The sequence below is a fragment of the Oryctolagus cuniculus genome, chromosome 9 (genome assembly GCF_051225735.1).
Source record: "Oryctolagus cuniculus isolate XC-2025 breed Fujian yellow rabbit chromosome 9, ASM5122573v1, whole genome shotgun sequence".
Lineage (NCBI taxonomy): Eukaryota > Metazoa > Chordata > Mammalia > Lagomorpha > Leporidae > Oryctolagus > Oryctolagus cuniculus.
The window spans coordinates 43,124,620-43,145,565 of NC_142875.1; the positions used below are offsets into that span (position 1 = coordinate 43,124,620).

The 20,946-nt window shown below is 37.9% G+C and overlaps 1 protein-coding gene across 1 annotated transcript in view; it reads left to right on the top strand.

Moving 5' to 3' along the window:
• Window positions 1–20,946, top strand: part of KLHL1 (kelch like family member 1) — a 415,159-nt gene that overhangs the window by 354,340 nt on the left and 39,873 nt on the right. Inside the window, exon 8 of the mRNA XM_002712985.6 lies at window positions 4,590–4,752. Coding sequence (XP_002713031.1) covers window positions 4,590–4,752 — 163 coding nt within the window. The remainder of the gene's footprint in view (window positions 1–4,589; window positions 4,753–20,946) is intronic.

Below are 20,946 nucleotides of genomic sequence, written 5' to 3' on the forward strand. Positions count from 1 at the left end.
TATGGGTGTCCCAAGCAGCACCTAAATTTCAAGGTCAAATGCCCATCCCTAAATTATTTTTTTAATACAAGGTTAATATTGACTCTGAACAAACCAAAGGAAAATACATTTGTACTCTTCACCTTGATGCATCTCTAAAGGTATTTTTAGTAAACAAGAGGAAGTAGTTGATTGTATCATTCTGATTTTGAAATTATTCTAGTCTAATTATTCACTCTACTTAATGAGGCCTTTCTGAAATGAAATCATCACAGCTGCAAGAAATGTGCAAATGACATTATAAGGCATAGTTCAGAAATCCTGTGACTACCTACAAACAATCTTTATAATATGGAAGTATAACACTTGAATATTTTCAAGAAATTGATACTTTCCAAAAATAGTTTATTAAATAGTATTCCTGGAAATATATTACTTTGTTAATGATTTAATTTAATATATAGTAGAGATGTTTGGGAGAGGAATTTAAGTTCTTAGAGTAATGATATATCTTACACTACTCTGTCATCCTGTTTAGTATCCCAAGTGTCTTAGCTTTAACAACCTCACCTAACACAGATCATACTGATGATTGACTTAAAAAATAACTAAAATTAAGATATTATTAGTTGTCAAGCACTGTTATGTGTGTTTTATATTTAATCATCACACAAATGCTATAAGATATGTATTCTTCAAATGAGGATACTAAGATGTAAAGAATTTATATAGTTTTATAGTGTCATATAGCTGATAATAATAAATTGGAATATGAGCCTGGGGATTTACACTCCAAAGTAAAAAATCTTTAAAGGTTTATTTTATGAATTTGAAAGGCAGAGTGTCAGACAGGAAGACTCAGAGAGAAAGATCTTACATCCACTGGTTCTGTCCCCAGATAGCCACAATGGCCATGGCTGGGCCAGGTCAAAGCCAGGATCCTGGAAGCACATTCAAGTTTCCCACATGGGAGGCAGGAACACAAGTACTTGTGACATCATCTGCTGCTTTCTTAGGAGCATTAGTAGGGAGCTGGACTGGAAGCCTTCTCTGATATAGGATGCCAGTGTTGTGAGTGGTGCCCAATGCCAGCCCCCAGAAATCTAACTACAGCATTCTTCTGCATTTGCCTCACCTTCAACCCAGATATTCTCACCAGCAGTACTTGAATAATTAAAGAATATATAACTTCTGGGGCCGGAACTGTGACGTAGCAGTTAAAGCTGCCACTTGCAGTGCTGGCATTCCATATGGGCGTCAGTTCTAGTCCAGCTGCTCCACTTCTGATCCAGCTCTTTTCTATGGCCTGGGAAAGCAGTAGAAGATGGCCCAAGTCCTTGGGCCCCTGCACCCACATGAGAGACATGGAAGAAGCTCCTGGCTCCTGGCTTCAGATCTGCACAGCTCCGGCCATTGCAGCCAACTGGGGAGTGAACCAGCGGATGGAAGACCTCTCTCGCTCTCGCTCCCCTTCTGTGTGTAACTCTGACTTTCAAATAAATAAATAAATCTTTTTTAAAAAGAATATGTAACTTATTTCAACATTATGTATGTTTTTATTGTCTGTATTCTCCTCTAGAATGTAGGCTTTCATATATATTTATTTTTAAAGATTAATTCATTTATTTGAAAGAATTACTGAGAGAGAAAATATCTTCCATCCATCTGCTCTTTCAGTACCCAAATGACCACAATGGCCACGGCTAGGCCAGGCAAAGCCAGGAGCCAAGAACTTTATCTTGGTCTCTTATGCTGGTGCAGGGACCCAAGCACTTGGACCATCCTTTGCTGGTTTCCCAGACACATTAACATGGAGCTGAGGCTGGATCATAAGTGGAGCAGCTGGGAATTGAACTGGTGCCCATATGGGATACTTGTGTTGCAGATGGTGGCATAACTTGCTACACCAGAGCACCAGCCCCAATTTTTTAAAAAGATTCCTAGGTATTATTAGCAGAGAGCTAGATGAGAAGAGGAGTAGCTGGGACTCACACTAGCACACATATCAGACACCAGTGTTGCAGGACGCAACACTGGACCCTCTAAGCATCTTTTAAGTCAAGTCACTATCCTTTGTTCTGGACTGTATTTCAAGGCAAAGTTATTCAAACAAACACTAGGATGAAAAAGATGGTTTCATTCCAAAGTAAAACTCATGGATACTGAAAAACTTCTTTTGCAAGCAATGGATACATATGTTTATTGGCCAATAAAAATTAATTTCCTCTCCTGCAGTACAACCTACTGCAAGTATAAGTTTCAGTTTACACTTCTCAAAGCAAAAATTGTACCAGGCAAGCATAAATAGAAGAGGCATATGCTTGGCCTATCAGTTAAGATGCTTGTGTGCCACATTAGTGTCACTGAGTCTAATTCCCAGCTTCTGACTCCAGCTTTCTGATAATGCTTACCTTGGGAGGCTACAGGTGATGGTTAAAAAAATTGGATTTCTGGCCGGCGCCGTGGCTCACTAGGCTAATCCTCCGCCTTGCGGCGCCAGCACACCACGTTCTAGTCCCGGTCCGGGCTCTGGATTCTGTCCCGGTTGTCCCTCTTCCAGGCCAGCTCTCTGCTGTGGCCAGGGAGTGCAGTGGAGGATGGCCCAAGTCCTTGGGCCCTGCACCCCATGGGAGACCAGGAGAAGTACCTGGCTCCTGCCATCGGATCAGCGTGGTGTGCCGGCCGCAGCGCGCTGGCCGCGGCGGCCATTGGAGGGTGAACCAACGGCAAAGGAAGACCTTTCTCTCTGTCTCTCTCTCTCTCACTGTCCACTCTGCCTGTCAAAAATAAATAAATAAACAAAATAAAAAAATAAAAAAAAAAAAGAATTGGATTTCTTTCACCAATGCAGGAGATCTGGATTGAGTTCCTGACTCCAGGCTTCTGTTAGACCTAGTACTGCCCATTGTGGATGCTTGGGGAGTAAACCAGCAAATGGAAATCCTTTCTCTCCCTCTCTCTTCCTCTCTTTCTTTCTCTGTATTTCTGTCTCTTTCTTTCTAGCCCCCTCATTTTCTTCCTCCCCATTTCCCTCCTTCCCTCTCAGAAAATATAAATAAATAAAAAGGAAAGAAAGAAAAAAATACATGGAAGATAGCCTTTATTCGATGGTATTGTAATACAGACGAGCGACCAGAAAAGCAGCTGAACTCAATTCTTCTAAAGACACTGGTAGTTGAGCTTTCAATACCTGAAGTAGATGGGGATCCTAGACAATCTATGTTTGCTAATTGGCTTTACTGGAGGGAAAAGTCAACTTTCTCCTATCTTCAGGTCTCTAGTTTCACTAGTAAAAGCTGCTAACTGCAATTAGACTCCTGTTCTCCCAGATAAACTGGGAGAAGGGATATGTTACTTGATGATTGCATTTCAAAGGAATGACTCTCAGGTCATTGAGAAAGATAGTCCTAGGCTATTAAACTAAGAAGAGGCTTTTTGAAAAGATTTACATCTCAAAGGAGCAGAGAAGTAATTTGCAATTACAAGTTATCTAAAGTAAATGCTCTAAGGAAAATGAGGTCAGGGCTCTAGAGGCAGGAGGAACCTGTCTAAAGTTTGGACAGGCAGAGAAAACATAAAGGCCACCTTGGTCATCTTCTCTGGGGCACCATGTGGGAGTTGGGACTTGGCGAGTCAGCAAAAGAAGCGACAATTGATGGTGCTCTGACTACTGTTGTTGCTATGAGCAATAAACTGCCCTTCCTCTTTGACCCTGTCTTCTATTAATATGCATAACTTTGTAGCTGTCTAACTTGTCAGCTTGGGAGCAGAGGAAAATTACAGACACTTCATAGTTCTTGACAATCAGACATTGAATTTTATCCTTTTGGGAAATACATAGCATATTTTTTTTAGTTAAAAGCGACCACTTCAGTCAATATTAACATGGTATTTAACATTTAGCATCTGTTTAGCATTTATGAAATTTATGTATGAAAAAGTGAATTGACTGGGAAACCAGAGGCTAAGCATATATATTTCTTCTATTGATGACTCATGTTAATTTTATTTGTTGGAATTGCTCAGGTTGAGTGACTTCACTGAATAAAACGAGTTGTCAGATTTTTGTTCTAACCTTCATGTAAGTTCATTTTAAAGTTATTAGAAAGCAAAAATACAGAGGACAGTGCCCTGAAATTTAGTTTAATGATATTATATTGCATTAATGTAACATTGCTTAAAGTAATATAAACTACAGTATCAAAATATTCTATAGGAGAAGCACAAGAAATACCATCTCTGATGTTTAGATTTGATTCTTCTTAAATAAGGGAATTGGTTTTCCTTTATAAAACATCCATATCAAATATAGTTTTACTTGTAAACATTGTTTTTCACTTTAATGTAATGAATCAATTAATGGTAGGCAGTTTCTTCCTGATTGCAATTGGTTTTGAGCAACTGCATTCTAAACTGAATGTGATCATAGTTTTTGCATTGTTCATTTGATTCAAGAAAGCTCACTGAAATAAATCCATTCCAAGTGTTTAAATTTTTATTTCATTGGGATGAGAACATGTAATGAGAGATCTATACTCTTGACAAGTTTTGAAGTGTATAGTATGATATTATTAACTTTAGGCACAATCTTCATTTCCCCATCATCCTAGGTGTAACAGTACTTGAAGGCCCTATTTATGCTGTGGGTGGCCATGACGGCTGGAGCTATCTGAATACTGTGGAGAGATGGGATCCACAGAGCCAACAGTGGACATTTGTAGCCAGCATGTCTATTGCTCGGAGCACAGTTGGTGTAGCAGCATTGAATGGCAAGTGAGTAGATTCCTCTTTGTTTTTCTGGGAAAAGAAAAATGATATCAAGTGTATATATATGATAAAATTTTTCAAATGAATATATAATTTTAAAGATTATTTATTTGGGCCGGTGCTGTGGTGCAGCGGGTTAAAGCCCTGGCCTGAAATGCCGGCATCCCATATGGGCGCCGGTTCTAGTCCCAGCTGCTCCTCTTCAAATCCAGCTCTCTGCTGTGGCCTGGGATAGCACTGCAAGATGGTCCAAGAACTTGGTCCCCTACACCCGTGTGAGAGACCTGGCTTCAGATTGGTGCAGCTCTGGACATTGGAGTGTGAAACAGCGAATAGAAGACCTCTCTCACTGTCTCTACCTATTTGTAACTCTTTTTTTTGTTTTGGGTTTTTTTTTTTTTTGACAGGCAGAGTTAGACAGAGAGAGAGACAAAGAGAAAGGTCTTCCTTCTGTTGGTTCACCCCCCAAATGGCCGCCACGGCCGGCACACTGCGCCAATCCGAAGCCAGGAGCCAGGTGCTTCCTCCTGGTATCCCATGCGGGTGCAGGGCCCAAGGACTTGGGCCATCCTCCACTGCCCTCCAGGGCCACAGCAGAGAGCTGGACTGGAAGAGGAGCAACCAGGACACAATCCGTCGCCCCAACCAGGACTAGAACCTGGGGTGCCGGCACCGCAGGCGGAGGATTAGCCTAGTGAGCTGCAGCGCTGGCCCTATTTGTAACTCTTTCAAATAAATGAAATGTATATTTTTTAAAAAAGATTATTTATTTGAAAAGTAGAATTACAGAGGGAGAGAAGGAATAAAAGAGAGATAGATCTTCCATCAATTGTTTCACTCCACAAATGGCCACAATAGCCAGGGAGGGACCTGATCGAAGCCAGGAGCCAGGAGCTTCATCCAGGTCTCCCATGTGGGTGCAGAGGTCCAAGAAACTGGGTCATCTTCTGCTGTTTTCCCAGGTGCATGAGCAGGGAGCTGGATTGGAGGTGAAGCAGCCAGGATTTGAACCAGCACGCATATGCGATGTCAGTGTCCCAAGAGGTGGCTTAACTTGTTATGCCACCATGCCGGCTGCCAAATGAATACTTTTGAAAGTAACTTTTACTATGCTTGTTCAGTAAACACTTTTTTTGGGTAAAGATTTATTCATTTAATTTAAAGTCAGAGTTAGGGGGAGAGAGAGAGAGAATGAGAGAGAGAGAGAGAGAGAGATTGTATATCACCTGGTTCATTCTGGAGGTAGCTACAACAGCAGGGGCTGATCCAGGCTGAAACCAGGAGCCAGGAGCTCCTTTCAGGTTTCCTATGTGGGTGGGGCGTGGGCTCAAGCACTTGGGCCGTTCCCTGCTGCTTTTTCCAAGACCATTAGCAGGGAGCTGGATCAGATGTGGAGCAGCCAGGACTGGAACCAGTGCCCATATAAGATGCCGGTGTTACAGACGGCAGTTTTACTTTCTTCTCCATAACATCAGCCCCTCAATAAACACTTAAATTAATGGGTTCAAAGTTGTAGTTATACAGGAATCACAATTTCTGGGGATATATTGCACAATAGAGTGACCATAGATAATGTTTATATTAAAACATAGAACACAGAATTTTGAATGCTTCAACCATAAATAAATACTAAATATTTGAGATGATAGGTGTATTTACCATGATTGCACATTATACAATGTATGTACTTTTTGAAACATCAGATAGTATCTCAAAAGTCTGTACAAGTTATATGTGTCTGTTGATTTTTAAAATTACTTCTAAAATATATTTTGGTTTTTAGGTGTTTGTAAATTTATGGGTAATTGACAAATAAAGAACAGTGCCCTCTACACATAAAACACCATCCAAAATGTCTTCACATTAAGGCTGATTAAAGTATTACATATAAGCACACACATACATATATTTACACACAAACATATACAACGAGAAGATTTATTTTCTTTTAAAATAGCCAAGGGATCTTCAGGAGACTATCAAATATGCAATACTCAATATATATTTATTTGCATGATTTTACCAGTCTATTTATTTTTCAAGCATTCAATTATTATCACCTTAAATCAGAAATAATTTTCAATCTTGATATTCTGGGTCAGATAATGTTTTTTGATTCAGAGTAAGGTGCAGCCATATGCATTGTAAGATGTTTAGCAGCATCACGCACTTCTACATATTAGATGGCCTACCCAGATGATCTGCTCAGAGAATCATCATTGCCAATCTTACTTAAAATAGGTCATCATGTACACTAGTCCAAACTGTCTTTACTCACAGTTCTTGAGTTTACTTATGCTTTCTTTTCTGTTTTCACATGTGTATATATGGCGTGTGAAAGCATATCTAAATGTTTTTTGTCTACATCATTCATTGTTATATCCTTAGGTGTAGTACATATTCACGGTATCTGCCAAGTAAATATCGAATGATTTGCTCTATCCATCTTTTGACAATCTAGTTTTTCTTAATATGTGTGTATAAATACAAAATTATTACTTAGTACATTGATTAAAATTAAATAAACTGGGGCCGGCACTGTGGCATAATGGGGAGAGCCGCCATCTGTAGTGCCGGTTGCTCCACTTCAGAGCCAGCTCTCTACTATGTCCTCGGAAAGCAGTAGAAGATGGCCCACGTCCTTGGGCCCCTGTATCCTCTTGGGAGACCAGGAGGAAGCTCCTGGCTCCTGGCTTCGGAGTCTAGAGGTCATTTGCTCTTCTTCTCCACATGGAGGGTATCTCTATCCTTGCTGTGGAGTCTGGGGTTGGGGCAAATGTAATGTAAGTAAAGTGAGACAGTCTTCCTGATCTTTGTCAGTGTGTCATTTCTTCTAGGCTGCACTTAGGAGCTATGATCTCTCATCTTGTTCCTTAGCTTTTGTGAAGGGGATTTTGTTTATGGATAGTTATTCTAATTGTTCTAACCTGTATTTTTCTGGAAGGGGATATTGGAAGGTGTGAATGCTGGAAAGGCTTTTTAAAGCATCTTTCTAATTTTATCCTTTTTCTAATTGAATGCCTTTTTGCCATGCTAATTTCATGCCTATGTATTTATAGCATTTTATTATTTTGTGATTCTCAAGGGTTAGTCTTCCTCATGCTTCACTGAGATTTTTTAGGCTCAGATTTATTGATGAAGAATAAATAATGAATTTAAACATTATTTAAGCTCTTCCATTTTAACTCCAGTATAGATTTCTCATTTTGAAAAGTCACTCTCAAAAAAATACCTTTAGGATTTTGTCTGCAAGTAAATATTTGCATGTTTGCAAGAAATATGAGCTTTTTAAATTTGAAATATTTTCATTTGAATATTTTATCTTTTAAAATCATACTGAATGTGTTTTAGAACATTTTAATTTTGGCATAAGTTATTCTAAGTTTATTAACATTGATTTTTATTTTTAAATATTTTATATATTGCACATTTATCATAAATACGTGTATATTAATTGCAGCATTAAAATGGACAAGATAATTTTTGTGTGTTTGTAATAGTCATTTTATTAAATTCATAAGATAATTCCATTTGTTTTTTGATGAAATAATAGGTTTTCCAAGAAGACAAACATACAGTAAGCTAATAGTAAAACCTTGTCTCTATTTCCTAAATATTTCTATTTACTTTATTTTTATTATATCTCTTTAATTTTTAGAATAATGACATAAACAATAGTTGCATCAGGTGTCTCTCTCTAAGCCTTACAATTTGGAAATCTCTATAGTTTTTTTAGAGTGTGATGTCAGTTGCAAGAAGTACATATGCTATTAAATCCTAAGATTGGTATCCTATTATCTGTGGTTTCTTAATGGAGGTTTCGCTTTAAAAGTCAGCTTTTATGTTTTATTAAATTCCTCCTAAGAATTTGTCAAAAATTTTTTTCTTATTTCATCAGTTTATGTCAAGGAGTTTTTCTTGAGTTTGGTAAAGAATGATAATAGAAATTCATGTATATTATTCTATATACTTCATTTAAAATTTCAGTTCACTGAGATTCTGAATTTTTAGCAAGCTGCCACATCTTGCCTCTGGTTTTACAACCATCACTAAATAGCTATTTCATGTTGATATGTACCTCTTACATTTTTGTAATTTTCCTAATTTGCTATTTGTGTTATCTTTATTATTGTCAGTTTGGCTTAACTTTCGTTAGTATCATTATTTGACTTTGTTTTTAATTTTTAACTAAGCAGTCTTCTATAGAGCCTATATTTATTCTTCCTTTTGTTTTCTTAGTCATTAATTTCTGCTTGACTTCATTCTGCTTTTTTTATGTCTTGAAATTTAGAATTTAATAAAAGGTAGTATTAAATATTTTTGTAGTTTATTTCTTCATTATTATACTGAAATTTTATGTATTCATTCTTCTACAGTGAACAATGGAATGTAACTGAACATTTCAGTAGTTTCCATTACTAGACTATTACACTACCATCTCTGCATATATCCTTTGGTGAACGAATATGTACACAGGTTAGCTGGGTATAGGCCTAAATAGAAATTTCTAGGACTTATAGTAGTTCTGTGTTCTGTGTTCTGCTTTAGTATATGCTGCCTAAAGTTTATTAAAGTGCTTTTCTTAAAATATATGATCAGAATCAGTGAACTCAGGGGACTTCCATAGCCTTGGCAGCTCATGACAAGAGCCTAGGGTGATTACTGATGCCATAAACAAGAGTGTCAATTTGTTAAGTCAACAATAGGAGTCACTGTGCACTTACTCCTCATGTAGGATCTCTGTCCTTAGTGTGCTGTACATTGAGATTTAATGCTATAACTAGTACTCAAACAGTATTTTTCACTTTATGTTTCTGTGTGGGAGCAAACTGTTGAAATCTTTACTTAATGTATGCTAAACTGATCTTCTGTATATAAAGAGAAATGAAAATGAATCTTGATGTGAATGGAAGGGGAGAGGGAGTGGATAAGGGGAGGGTTGCAGGTGGGAGGGACGTTATGGGGGGGAAGCCATTGTAATCCATATTCTGTACTTTGGAAATTTATATTCATTAAATAAAAGTTAAAAAAATCCAATTGTTAACAGTTTATTCAAATTCTGGTTGCATTATCCCTTATTGCCTTGCTAATATCAGTTTTTTTAGTGTATTTTATCTATTCTGGTGAACAGTGTTATCACATTCTCTAGGAGCTCATGAGATTTGGCATTGCTGTTTTCAAAAGTTCATAGAAGATGCACTTATCCTTTTATACCATTTTTTCAAGAACCTCTTAAAGCATCTTTATATACAAGCATGCCTTAGCCATTTATATGTAATCTAAAAGCGTGTGTTTAAATGTTTTCCCAGTTTCAATTCCTCTGTGTTTTTCTTTTTTCTTTTGGTATATGGAGTTCTCCCTTTGTTCTGGAAGTTAATAATTTCTGCTATCACTGCTTCTCTGGAAAGCTGATGTGTGGCCAGAGCCATGGCTCAATAGGCTAATCCTCTGCCTGTGGCGCCGGCATCCTGGGTTCTAGTCCCGGTTGAGCCACCGAATTCTGTCCCGGTTGCCCCTCTTCCAGGCCAGCTCTCTGCTGTGGCCAGGGAGTGCAGTGGAGGATGGCCCAAGTGCTTGGGCCCTGCACCCACATGGGAGACCAGGAGAAGCACCTGGCACCTGCCTTCAGATCAGCGCAGTGCGCTGACCACAGCGGCCATTGGAGGGTGAACCAACAGCAAAGGAAGATCTTTCTCTCTGTGTCTCTCTCTCACTGTCTACTCTGCCTGTCCAAAAAAAAAAAAAAAAAAAAAAAGCTGATGTGTATGAGTAAAGGGAATTTAAAAGTATTTAACATGCTACTGGCTTCAGAGTGATGGGGAGTTACATATACAGCAATTAGGGGTGTTCGTCCAGAAATCTGATAGAGATGCTGATTTTGTTTGAAAAGGAAATTAAAGCATTCTTATTTCCAACATGCAGTCTGAGCACATCTGCAAGTTATCTAAAATAAATCTCATGGAATTGTTTCTGTATGATATGGTGTCATGCTAACCTTTACTCCCCACTTAGTATCTTTTATATGTTGTCATATATTTTAATAACAATCATAGAAAAATATTTTTGTTTGTAGGAATATTTTTGTCTCTCAATATACAATAAATGTTTAATGATTTTCTATCTGTATATTTTCTCTTAAAATGATTTATCTATCTATAAGAATTTCAGTATATTAATAAGAACATAAAATAAGTAGCAAAATCCAAGTTTCTATATTAAATATTAAAACCAAAACTAACCAGGGGGTGTGTCTACTCATAGGCAGTAAAACTTAAATTAGTAGAATGTGTGTTCTCTAGAAAGTTAATTTTTTTTAAGATTTTTTAAAATTTATTTGAAAGACAGAGTTCCAGAGAGAGGTAGAAACGACAGAGAGGTTTTCCATCCACTGGTTCACTCTCCAGATGGCTGCAACGGCCGGAGCTGTGCCAATCCGAAGCTGGGAGCCAGGAGCTTCTTGCAGGTCTCCCATGTTGGTGCAAGGCCCAGGTCTTGGGCCATCTTGGAAGAGGAGCAGCTGGGACTAGAAATGGTGCCCATGTATTGGTTTTGGATCCTTGATCAAATATAAGTTGGCTGTAGATGTTTGGATTGATTTCTGGTGTTTCTATTCTGTTCCATTGGGCTATCCATCTGTTTCTGTACCAGTACCATGCTGTTTTGATTACAACTGCCCTGCAGTATGTCCTGAAATCTGGTATTGTGATGCCACCGGCTTTGTTTTTGTTGTAAAAAATTGCTTTAGCTATTCGAAGTCTCTTGCATCTCCATATTAATTTCAGCATCATTTTTTTCTAGATCTGAGAAGAATGTCTTTGGTGTCTGGATTTGTATTGCATTGAATCTATAAATTGCTTTTGGGAGAATGGACATTTTGATGATGTTGATTCTTCCAATCCATGAGCATGGAAGATTTTTCCATTTCTTGGTATCCTCTTCTATTTCTTTCTTTAAAGTTTTGTAATTCTCATCATAGAGATCTTTAACATCCTTGATTAAGTTTATTCCAAGGTATTTGATTGTTTTTGTAGCTATTGTGAATGGGATTGATCTTAGAAGTTCTTCCTCAGCCATGGCATTGCCTGTGATTACAAAGTCTGTTGATTTTTGTGCATTGATTTTATATCCTGCCACTTTGCCAAACTCTTCTATGAGTTCCAATAGTCTCTTAGTAGAGTTCTTTGGATCCTCTAAGTAAAGAATCATATCGTCTGCAAAGAGGGATAGTTTGAGTTCTTCCTTCCCAATTTGTATATCCCTTTAATTTCTTTTTCTTGCCTAATGGCTCTGGCTTCCAGAACTATATTGAATAGCATTGGTGAAAGTGGGCATCCCTGTCTGGTACCAGATCTCAGTGGAAATGCTTCTAACTTTTCCCCATTCAATAGGATGCTGGCTGTGGGTTTTTCATAAATTGCTTTGATTATATAGAAGAATGTTCCTTCTATAGCCAATTAGCTTAGAGTTTTAATCATGAAAGGGTGTTGAATTTTATCGAATGCTTTCTCGGCGTCTATTGAGATAATCATATGGCTTTCTTCTGCAGTTAGTTAATGTGGTGTATCACATTGATTGATTTGTGCACATTGAACCATCCCTGCATTCCAGGGATAAATCATACTAGGTCTGGGTGGATGATCTTTCTGATGTGTTGTATTCTACTGGCAAGAATTTTATTGAGGATTTTTGCGTTTATGTTCATCAGGGATATTGGTCTGTAATTTTCTTTCAATGCTTCATCTTTCTCTGGCTTAGGGATTAAGGTGATGCCGGCTTCATAGAAAGAATTTGGGAAGATTCCATCTTTTTCGATTGTTCTGAATAGTTTGAGAAGAATTGGAGTTAGTTCTTTAAATGTCTGGTAGAATTCAGCAGTGAATCCATCTGGTCCTGGGCTTTTCTTTGTTGGGAGGGCCTTTATTACTGTTTCAATTTCTGTCTCAGTTATGGGTCTATTTAGGTTTTCTATGTCTTCATGGTTCAATTTAGGTAGGTTGCATGTCTAGGAATCTATCCATTTCTCATAGATTTCCCTGTTTGCTGGCATACAAGTACTTGTCGTAATTTCTGATGATTCTTTATATTTCTGTGGTGTCTGTTCTTACGTTTCCTTTTAAATTTCTGAGTTTATTGATTTGGGTCTCTTCTTTTTTTAGTTAGTTGGGCCAATGGGGTGTCAATTTTGTTTATTTTTTCAAAAAAAACAGCTCTTCGTTTCGCTGATTTTTTGCAATTTTTTTTGGATTCAATCCTGTTGATTTCTTCTCTGATTTTAATTATTTCTCTTCTCCTACTAGATTTGGGTCTGGTTTGCTGTAGGTTGTCTAGATCCTTGAGGTGAATTGAAAGCTCATCTATTTGGTGCCTTTCCAATTTCTTGATGTAGGCACCTATTGCTATAAACTTTCCTCTCAACACTGCTTTTGCTGTATCCCAAAAGTTTTGATATGTTGTGTTGTTATCCTCATTTACTTCCAGAAAGTTTTTGATTTCTCTTTTGATTTCTTGAATGACCCAGTGTTCATTCAGGAGCATGTTGTTCAGTCTCCATGTGTTTGCATACTGTCTAGGGATTCCTGAGTTGCTAATTTCTACCTTCAGTCTGCTGTGGTCTGAGAAGCTGCATCGTATGATTCTAATTCTTTTGAATTTGCTGAGACTTGCTTTATGGCCTAGTATGTGGTCAATCCTCGAGAAGGTTCCATGCACTGCTGAGAAGAATGTAAATTCTTTAGCTGTAGGATTGAAAGTTCTGTAGATATCTGTTAGATCCATTTGGGCAATAGTGTCAATTAAATCTGCTGTTTCCTTGTTGATCTTCTGTCTGGTTGATCTGTCTATTTCTGAGAGTGGAGTATTGAAGTCCCCCAGTACTATTGTATTGGAATCTAAGTCTCCCTCTAAGTCCCTTAACATACTTTTAAATAAACCGGTGCCCTGTAATTAGGTGCATATATGTTTATAATAGTTACATCTTCCTGTTGAATTGAACCCTTAAAAATTTTATAGTGTCCCTCTTTGTCTCTCTTAACAGTTTTTGTGTTAAAGTTCATTTTGTCTGATATTAATATGGCTACACCTGCTTTTTTTTTTCATTTCAGTTGGCATGGTATATCTTTTTCCAGCCTTTCACTTTCAGTCTGCATACATCTTTGTTGGAAAGATGTGTTTCTTGTAGGCAGCAAATAGATGGGTTTTGTTCCTTAATCCATTCAGCCAGTCTGTGCCTTTAACTATAGAGTTGAGTCCATTAATGTTCAATGTGAATATTGATAAGTAGTGACTTTGCTCTTCCATTTTCCCAAGGATATTTTCTAGTATATGCCTTGAGCTTCCTATGATCTTTTACTGGTAGGTTTCCTTCCTTTACCTTCTTTCATATTGATGGCTGTGTTTCTGTGTTTCTGTGTGTAACACATCTTTAAGCATCTTTTGCAGGGCTGGATGAGTGGTGACAAATTCTTTCAATTTCTGTTTGCTATGAAAGGTCTTTATTTCACCTTCATTCACAAATGAGAGCTTTGCAGGATATAATATTCTGGGCTGGGAGTTTTTCTCTCTTAGTACCTGGTCTATATCTCTCCTTTCCCTCCTAGCTTGTAGGGTTTCTGATGAGAAGTCTGCTGTGAGTCTAATTGGAGATCCTCTGAGAGTAATCTGATGTTTCTCTCTTGCACATTTTAGGATATTTTCTTTATGTTTCACTGTGGAGAGTTTAATTACAACGTTTCATGGTGAGGATCTCTTTTGGTCATGTTTAGTAGGGGTTCTATGAACTTCCTGTACTAGGATGTCTCTGTCCTTCTCCAAACCTGGGAAATTTTCTGCTAGTATCTCACTAAAAAGACCTTCTAATCCTTTCTCCCTCTCCATGCCTTCAAGAACTCCTAGAATCCGAATGTTGGGTTTTTTAAAAGTATCCTGAATATTCCCGACAGTATGTTTTAGATTTCTAATTTCCTCTTCTTTTCTTTGGTTTGACTGTATCCTTTCCTGTTCTCTGTCTTCTAAGTTCGATATCCTCTCTTCTGCTTCACCCATTCTGTTTTTAAGGCTCTCTAATGTGTTTGTCATTTGATCTATTAAATTCTTCATTTCATTATGATTTCTCGTCACTATCAGTTTCATGTTCTACTAGTTGTTTCATTTCATTTTGATTCCTCCTTAATATTTCATTTTTGCAAGAGAGATTTTCTATCTTGTCCATTAAGCATTTCTGTAGTTCAAGAATTTGTTTTTGATAACTTCTTAATGTTCTTATCAATTTTTTGAGATCCGCTTCTTGCATTGCTTCTATCTCATCATCTTCATAATCTTGAATTGTGGTGTCTTTTTCATTTGGGGGCATCATAGTGTCTTCCTTGTTCTTGTTACCTAGGTTTCTGCATTTGTTGGGCATTGTGGAGATATTCTTTGGTTTCTTCACTGTGGTGCTTTTCCTCATTATACTATAACTCTAGATTAAGTGGACTGTCTGCTTTTGATGGATCGTTAGAGGCTGTGATGGGTGTGGCCAGAGAGCTCTGTTTGGTTCTTCAGGGTTAAGGGTTGTGCCAAAGGCGATTCACCCAGATTTTTTCTAGCTCATTTTCTCTCTCTCTCTCTCTCTCTCTCTTTTTTTTTTTTGACTCAGTTGCAAAGTAATTCTGCACAACTGAGTGGAATTGAGGGTAGTTGATGTATGAAATTTGGTCCCTGTGGGTATTCGTCTGCTCTACCCCTGGGACCACACAAAGAGTTTTTGCAACCCTCAGTGTGGTCTCAAATTTCCCCGCAGTCTCTCACTGGGTTGCCAAGGTTACGGAGGTTGTGTACTCGGTGAGTTCTCTCACCCCCCCTCAGATTTTCACAGTCTCAATTTGTTAGCTCCACACTTTCACTAGGTCCTAACCTCCTGTTATTTCTCCCCACCAGAGTCAGGTTTTTCTGCTTTGCTGATGGTGGGCACCACTATATGTATGTCCAAAATGGCGCCTGCTCTGTGTCTTGCTTGGCTTTGTAAGGTGAGTGGAGAGAGAGGCTAGTGCCTGTGCCAGTTCCCCTTATTTATTGTTTTTTTTCTCTCCTCCAGTCAGCCTGGTGAACTTTCCCCAGCGGGGCTTCAGGCCTCATTCCCTCTAGGCTCTTTCTGCCTTTCCCCGCCAATGTCTTGGGTTACCGGGATTTTTGTCTAACTTCCCCTTCCAGCACTGGTGCTCAGACTCTGCGGCTGGGCTTCCATGCGGTAGGCAACCTTGCTCTCTCCGTAGGTCTTCCGTGTCACATCCACCAGATCCGGAAGAGTTTCCTCTGCAATTTTTTTCCTGAGTCTTTTCCTGAGACTACAGTAACTCCACTTTTATTACACTATCTTTTCCCGGACTATCCATGCGCACCCTCCTAATTCCGTCATCTTGGCTCCGCCCTCTATTTTTTTAAAAATATTTTTATGTCCAATACTCTTTCCCTTTTAAAGGGAAAAGCTCTCTTTGGGGCTCCTTTTTCTCCCCCAGGTGTGATTGAAGGGCCTCTAAATCTTGTGGTTTGATGACTGTATCTTAATGCAGAATACTTTTCCTGTGTTACTCAGAACATAGTCTTTAGAAAGAGCTCTTTCTCTTCAGACTCATAGCAGATAATATTTCAGCATCATCCTCTGACAGATTTTTAAATTTTTTTCTTGCCTCTGCTGATATGAATGTTCTTGCTTATATTCAGCACATAACTAATGGGTCTTTCTAACCTGGCTACTGTTTCCTCGAAATTTATTTTGAATAATTTTTTCAATTAAGAGTAATAAAAGACAATGAACTGCTCTCTTACATTTAGTTTTTATATATATACCTCTAATTGTGGAAAAACAATAAATTGGCTTATGGCTTAAAATGGATGAGTATATTCTGATGGACTCAGGAGCAAATTATATCAATTTCCTGAAAATGTGGGTGGTTTTCCAATAAGGGACAGATGGGTCATCTCAGGACAGCACAGCCAAAGACTCACTGGGTGAACTAAGAAAATATACTCAAACAGTGAATAAATGTTGTGTTGTGGTGGTTGGTCGTAAATAGCCTGACTCCTTAAAACTGTGTATGTTAGTGATTCTTATGTTTTTGCTTTGATCCCTGACTCCTCTTGATTCTTTCAAATTTTATATCATAGCCAGGAAGTCTTTCTTGTTTTTCTTTTTCTTTTCTGTGTTATATCACAAAATAAATACTGCTACTGCAACATATCTGTAGGTAGCTTTGAGTTTTAATAAATGTGTATTGCTGTCCCTAGAGAGTCTTCAAAACATAGAAAAGCAAATGCATTTATTTCATGATTTATCCTAACAAAATGGATGCATTCTTTCAAAACCTCATGTTGAAAATGTCATGAGATAGTTGCAATTTCTGTTCAATCTGAACCATGCACAGCTGAAAGAACCAATGCTGGAAGGAAGATGTGCAGCAGAGTGTTTAAGATGCTAGATTGGGAGGCTGCCCTTTCCCTGTGGAAGTGCCTGTATTTGACACCAATTCCAGCTTCCTGCTAATGTGCACTCTAGGAAGCAGCAGGTGACAGAGTAGTAGTTGGGCCCCTGCCATGTTATATGGGAGATTTAGATTGGATTCCTGGCCACCAGGCATTTGGAGAATGAACCAGTGGACAGGAGCTCTGTATTTCTCTCTCCCTCCTAATAAACAAATGCTTAAGAAAAAGAATCAATATCTGTTTCTTTCTCTATTATGTCCCAGAATCAAGCACAGGTCTTTAAACCTCAGGTCCGTCACTTGCATTGTGTCTTCTAGGATTCTCTTATGTTCAAATTTTGGCATTGTTTTTCCTAAAGGTACAGCCTAAAGTTCTTTTAGTCTTAAACTCACCCACTTTACAAAAAAAAAATTGATTTCTTATTGACTCTTACTTGGTGCTTAAGCACTCAAGAGATTTTTATCTTGTGTACTAGAAAAAAAATGATTTTTAACACAGGATTTGATGCATTTACCAGATTTTCAGAAAGTCTAGAAGCATTCCAACAGGAATGAACACTTTGTATGTAGTCATTGAGAATGAAATGAAAGGAAAATGAAGAAAAGCTCCAATTAGCTGGACCATGGAAAGAGTAGCCCAAAAGATTGCTAAAAAAAAAAAAAAAAACAAAAAAAATAAGGGAAGCCCCATGAAATCTACCAACTTGGTCAAGATAATGATTGTGTAAAAGTTTTAGAAAGGGCAGAGCCATGAATCATTCCAATTTTATAAATATTCACTTTGGCTGAAAAATAATAAAATCATTAGAATGCTATCACAATGGCTTTCTGGCCAAGATGTATTCCAGTAGTCCGAAAGATTACTTGATAAAACATGTCTCAACATTACAAAGTATTGGAATGACTAACAATTCATTTTGGCTCCATATTTGAGTGTCAGCTATGCCAGATTCCTCAATGTAGGATCTAGATGCCTTATTGATTTAGACCCAACTTTTCTTTTCCATCTTCGTTATCACCATTTACCTTATCCAGCCATACTAAATCACTCCAATAACCTAAATATGCCTGATTGTTCACAACCATTTGCCTTTTCACATGCAAATTTCTACCTAGATCCTTCGATGGTGATTTCTTAATAACTTGTGCTCTTTACTGCCCACTGTCCTCTTAGTATGTCTCCTTGGATAGTCACCTGATCTTTTACTGCATAGGAAAATTCTCTAATTATATAACACAACTCTAGTTCCCCACATGCATTAAGTTTCACATGCAAAATGAGGATTAATCAAACTGAATTGTACTTGAGAAAAATAATTTCAGAAGTCTTTTCATAAAATCTAAATAAAATTATTTCTAATATTTTTGCCATATACAGCCTCATTTAATCTGTACCCTTTCCACAAAGAGTTAATTCATTCCATTAAAATTATTTATTTTGTGTGTGTTCCCAAAACACATGATTAATAATTTTATCTACCATTTGTCAAAGTCTTACTTTACTAGAAATTAAACAAATGTTTTTTCATTGACAAGTTTCCACAGATGAATCATCTTGTTCTAGAATTGGAATCTAACACTTCGTTTTTTTTAAAACTTCAGAAACAAACATTGGCCATGGTGATATTTCTTTTCTTTTTCTTTTTAAAGATTTATTTATTTATCTGAGAGTCAGAGTTACAGACAGAAAAAGGGAGAGATAGTGAGAGAGAGGTCTTCCATCTGCTGGTTCACTCCCAAAATGGCCTCAATTACTAGAGCTCTGCCAATCTGAAGCCAGGAGCTAGGAGCAAGGAGCTTCTTCCAGGTCTCCACATGGGTGCAGGACCCCAGGGACTTGGGTCATCTTCCACTGCTTTCCCAGGTGTATTAGTAGGGAGCTGGATCAGAAGTGTAGCAGCTGGGACTTGAATAGGAGGCTATATGGGATGCTGGCATTGCAAGTGGAAGCTTAACCTACCATTCCACAGCACTGGCCCCATGGTGATATTTCAAAGAAAACAAATTAAATCTTCCCTCAAAGATCTTATGTGTGTTAAAGTAAAATAGGAAACCTAACAACAACAACAAAAAAAAGAAGTTGCAGAATTATAACAAGTGTAGATTGGGAATTAGCAAAGCAAAATGGAGAAATTAAGAGTGAAGTGACCATTTCTGCCATGTTTCGGGTAGATTAATCTACCAAATTTTGAATGTGGTAAATTGACCCGAATTGAGTTTTGGATTTACAGTTGGCAGAGTCCCTTGGTAAACTTGGGTACATTCTGATGAATAAAGATAAGTGGGCTCCATAAGGAATGAGCCCACAACGCCGCTAATCATTTGGGCCTTATAATGGTGACTTTCAGGATGAATTTTCAACATGCACCAACATTTTTGTAAAAAACAGGAATAAAGGCGCTCACGTATATTGCTGAAAGCTTGCTGAATCCTGCTCACTAGCCTGTAAGGCACTCTAACTACTGCTTCCTAGGAAAAGTTCCACTGAAAGACAGATGCAGGAGTGTTTCAACAGCAGGCTCAGCAAGGCTTCTCCTGGGATCAGATGAAAGCCTTCTCTGTCATTTGAGAAACAAAGACCAAACATTTTTGGATCTAGGGAGTGTTCCAGAGGTGACAGACATACTTCTGGAGTTGTGGGAATCTAACACTTCGATTTTGCAAGGCAAAGGGCTGCCTCAACAACTTTTGGTGGATAAATATAGTGATTATAAATTATTACTAATATAACAAGCTAATTTGCAAAATATTCTAATATTTATAAATTGATATTGGAAGCACTATCTGTAGCCATCCCTGAAGTATGTTATTGATAAACTATGTGAAATAATAAACAAGTTTTTCTAAGATATAGATATTGAATACAGTTAAATATCTGGGAGTAAGAGTATGAAAAAGTGGGATTGGGAAAGACTTTCCAGTGGAGATACACATCAATTGACTAATGAAAAATGGGCAGAAATGGCCCTGTATATGTAGTAAAAAGGTATCTAGAGTGGAGGAAAGATGCATGCAGAATGGTACACGGTTCTGGGAAAAGTCTGATATTGTGGCAGAAACATCCAAATGTCTACCAATACACATTCTCCCTTTTTATATGAAAACTTAAACAGCAATATTTAAAGAGGCATGTTACCACCTAAAATAGATATCATTTTCCAGCTTCTTACAAGTTCATATCATCATGTGTTTGAGTTCTGACAAATGGATATATAAGAAGTGTGTTTGAAATTAAAAAAAGGTGGTCTCCTTTCACCCTTTCTTTCATTCTGCTATTCATATCATGGTTGTGATAGCTGGAACTCTACCTTGGAACAGTAGGGCAAGATTGTTTTCCATTATTGCACATTTCCCAAGAAAGAAAAACTGGTATATTTTTAAAGACTTTTTTCAAGGGTACTTGTACTTCAAATCTTATTAGAATACAGGGATAGTGCCTTCTCTCGAGGCACAAGACAGATTTGTTCTTTAATCAGAATGATAAAGATAATGTCTCCTTTAAGGCAAGGTGTAAGCAATTTGCTGACAACCTCCTTTAAAGGCTTGGTGTTCCCTGAACCTTAGGTTCCTCCGATAGGCAACAAAATCAGTGCGTGTGCCACATTCACCCGAGTCCCTCTGTATTGTCCTGGTGGAACCTGGGAGTAAATGGAAAACGGTGTAAGCATGAAGCCCTTTCTGCCTGTTGTATTGTAAGCAATAAGGTCATTTCTCTAAGACTCAGGAGTCTTGTGTCACTTGCCAG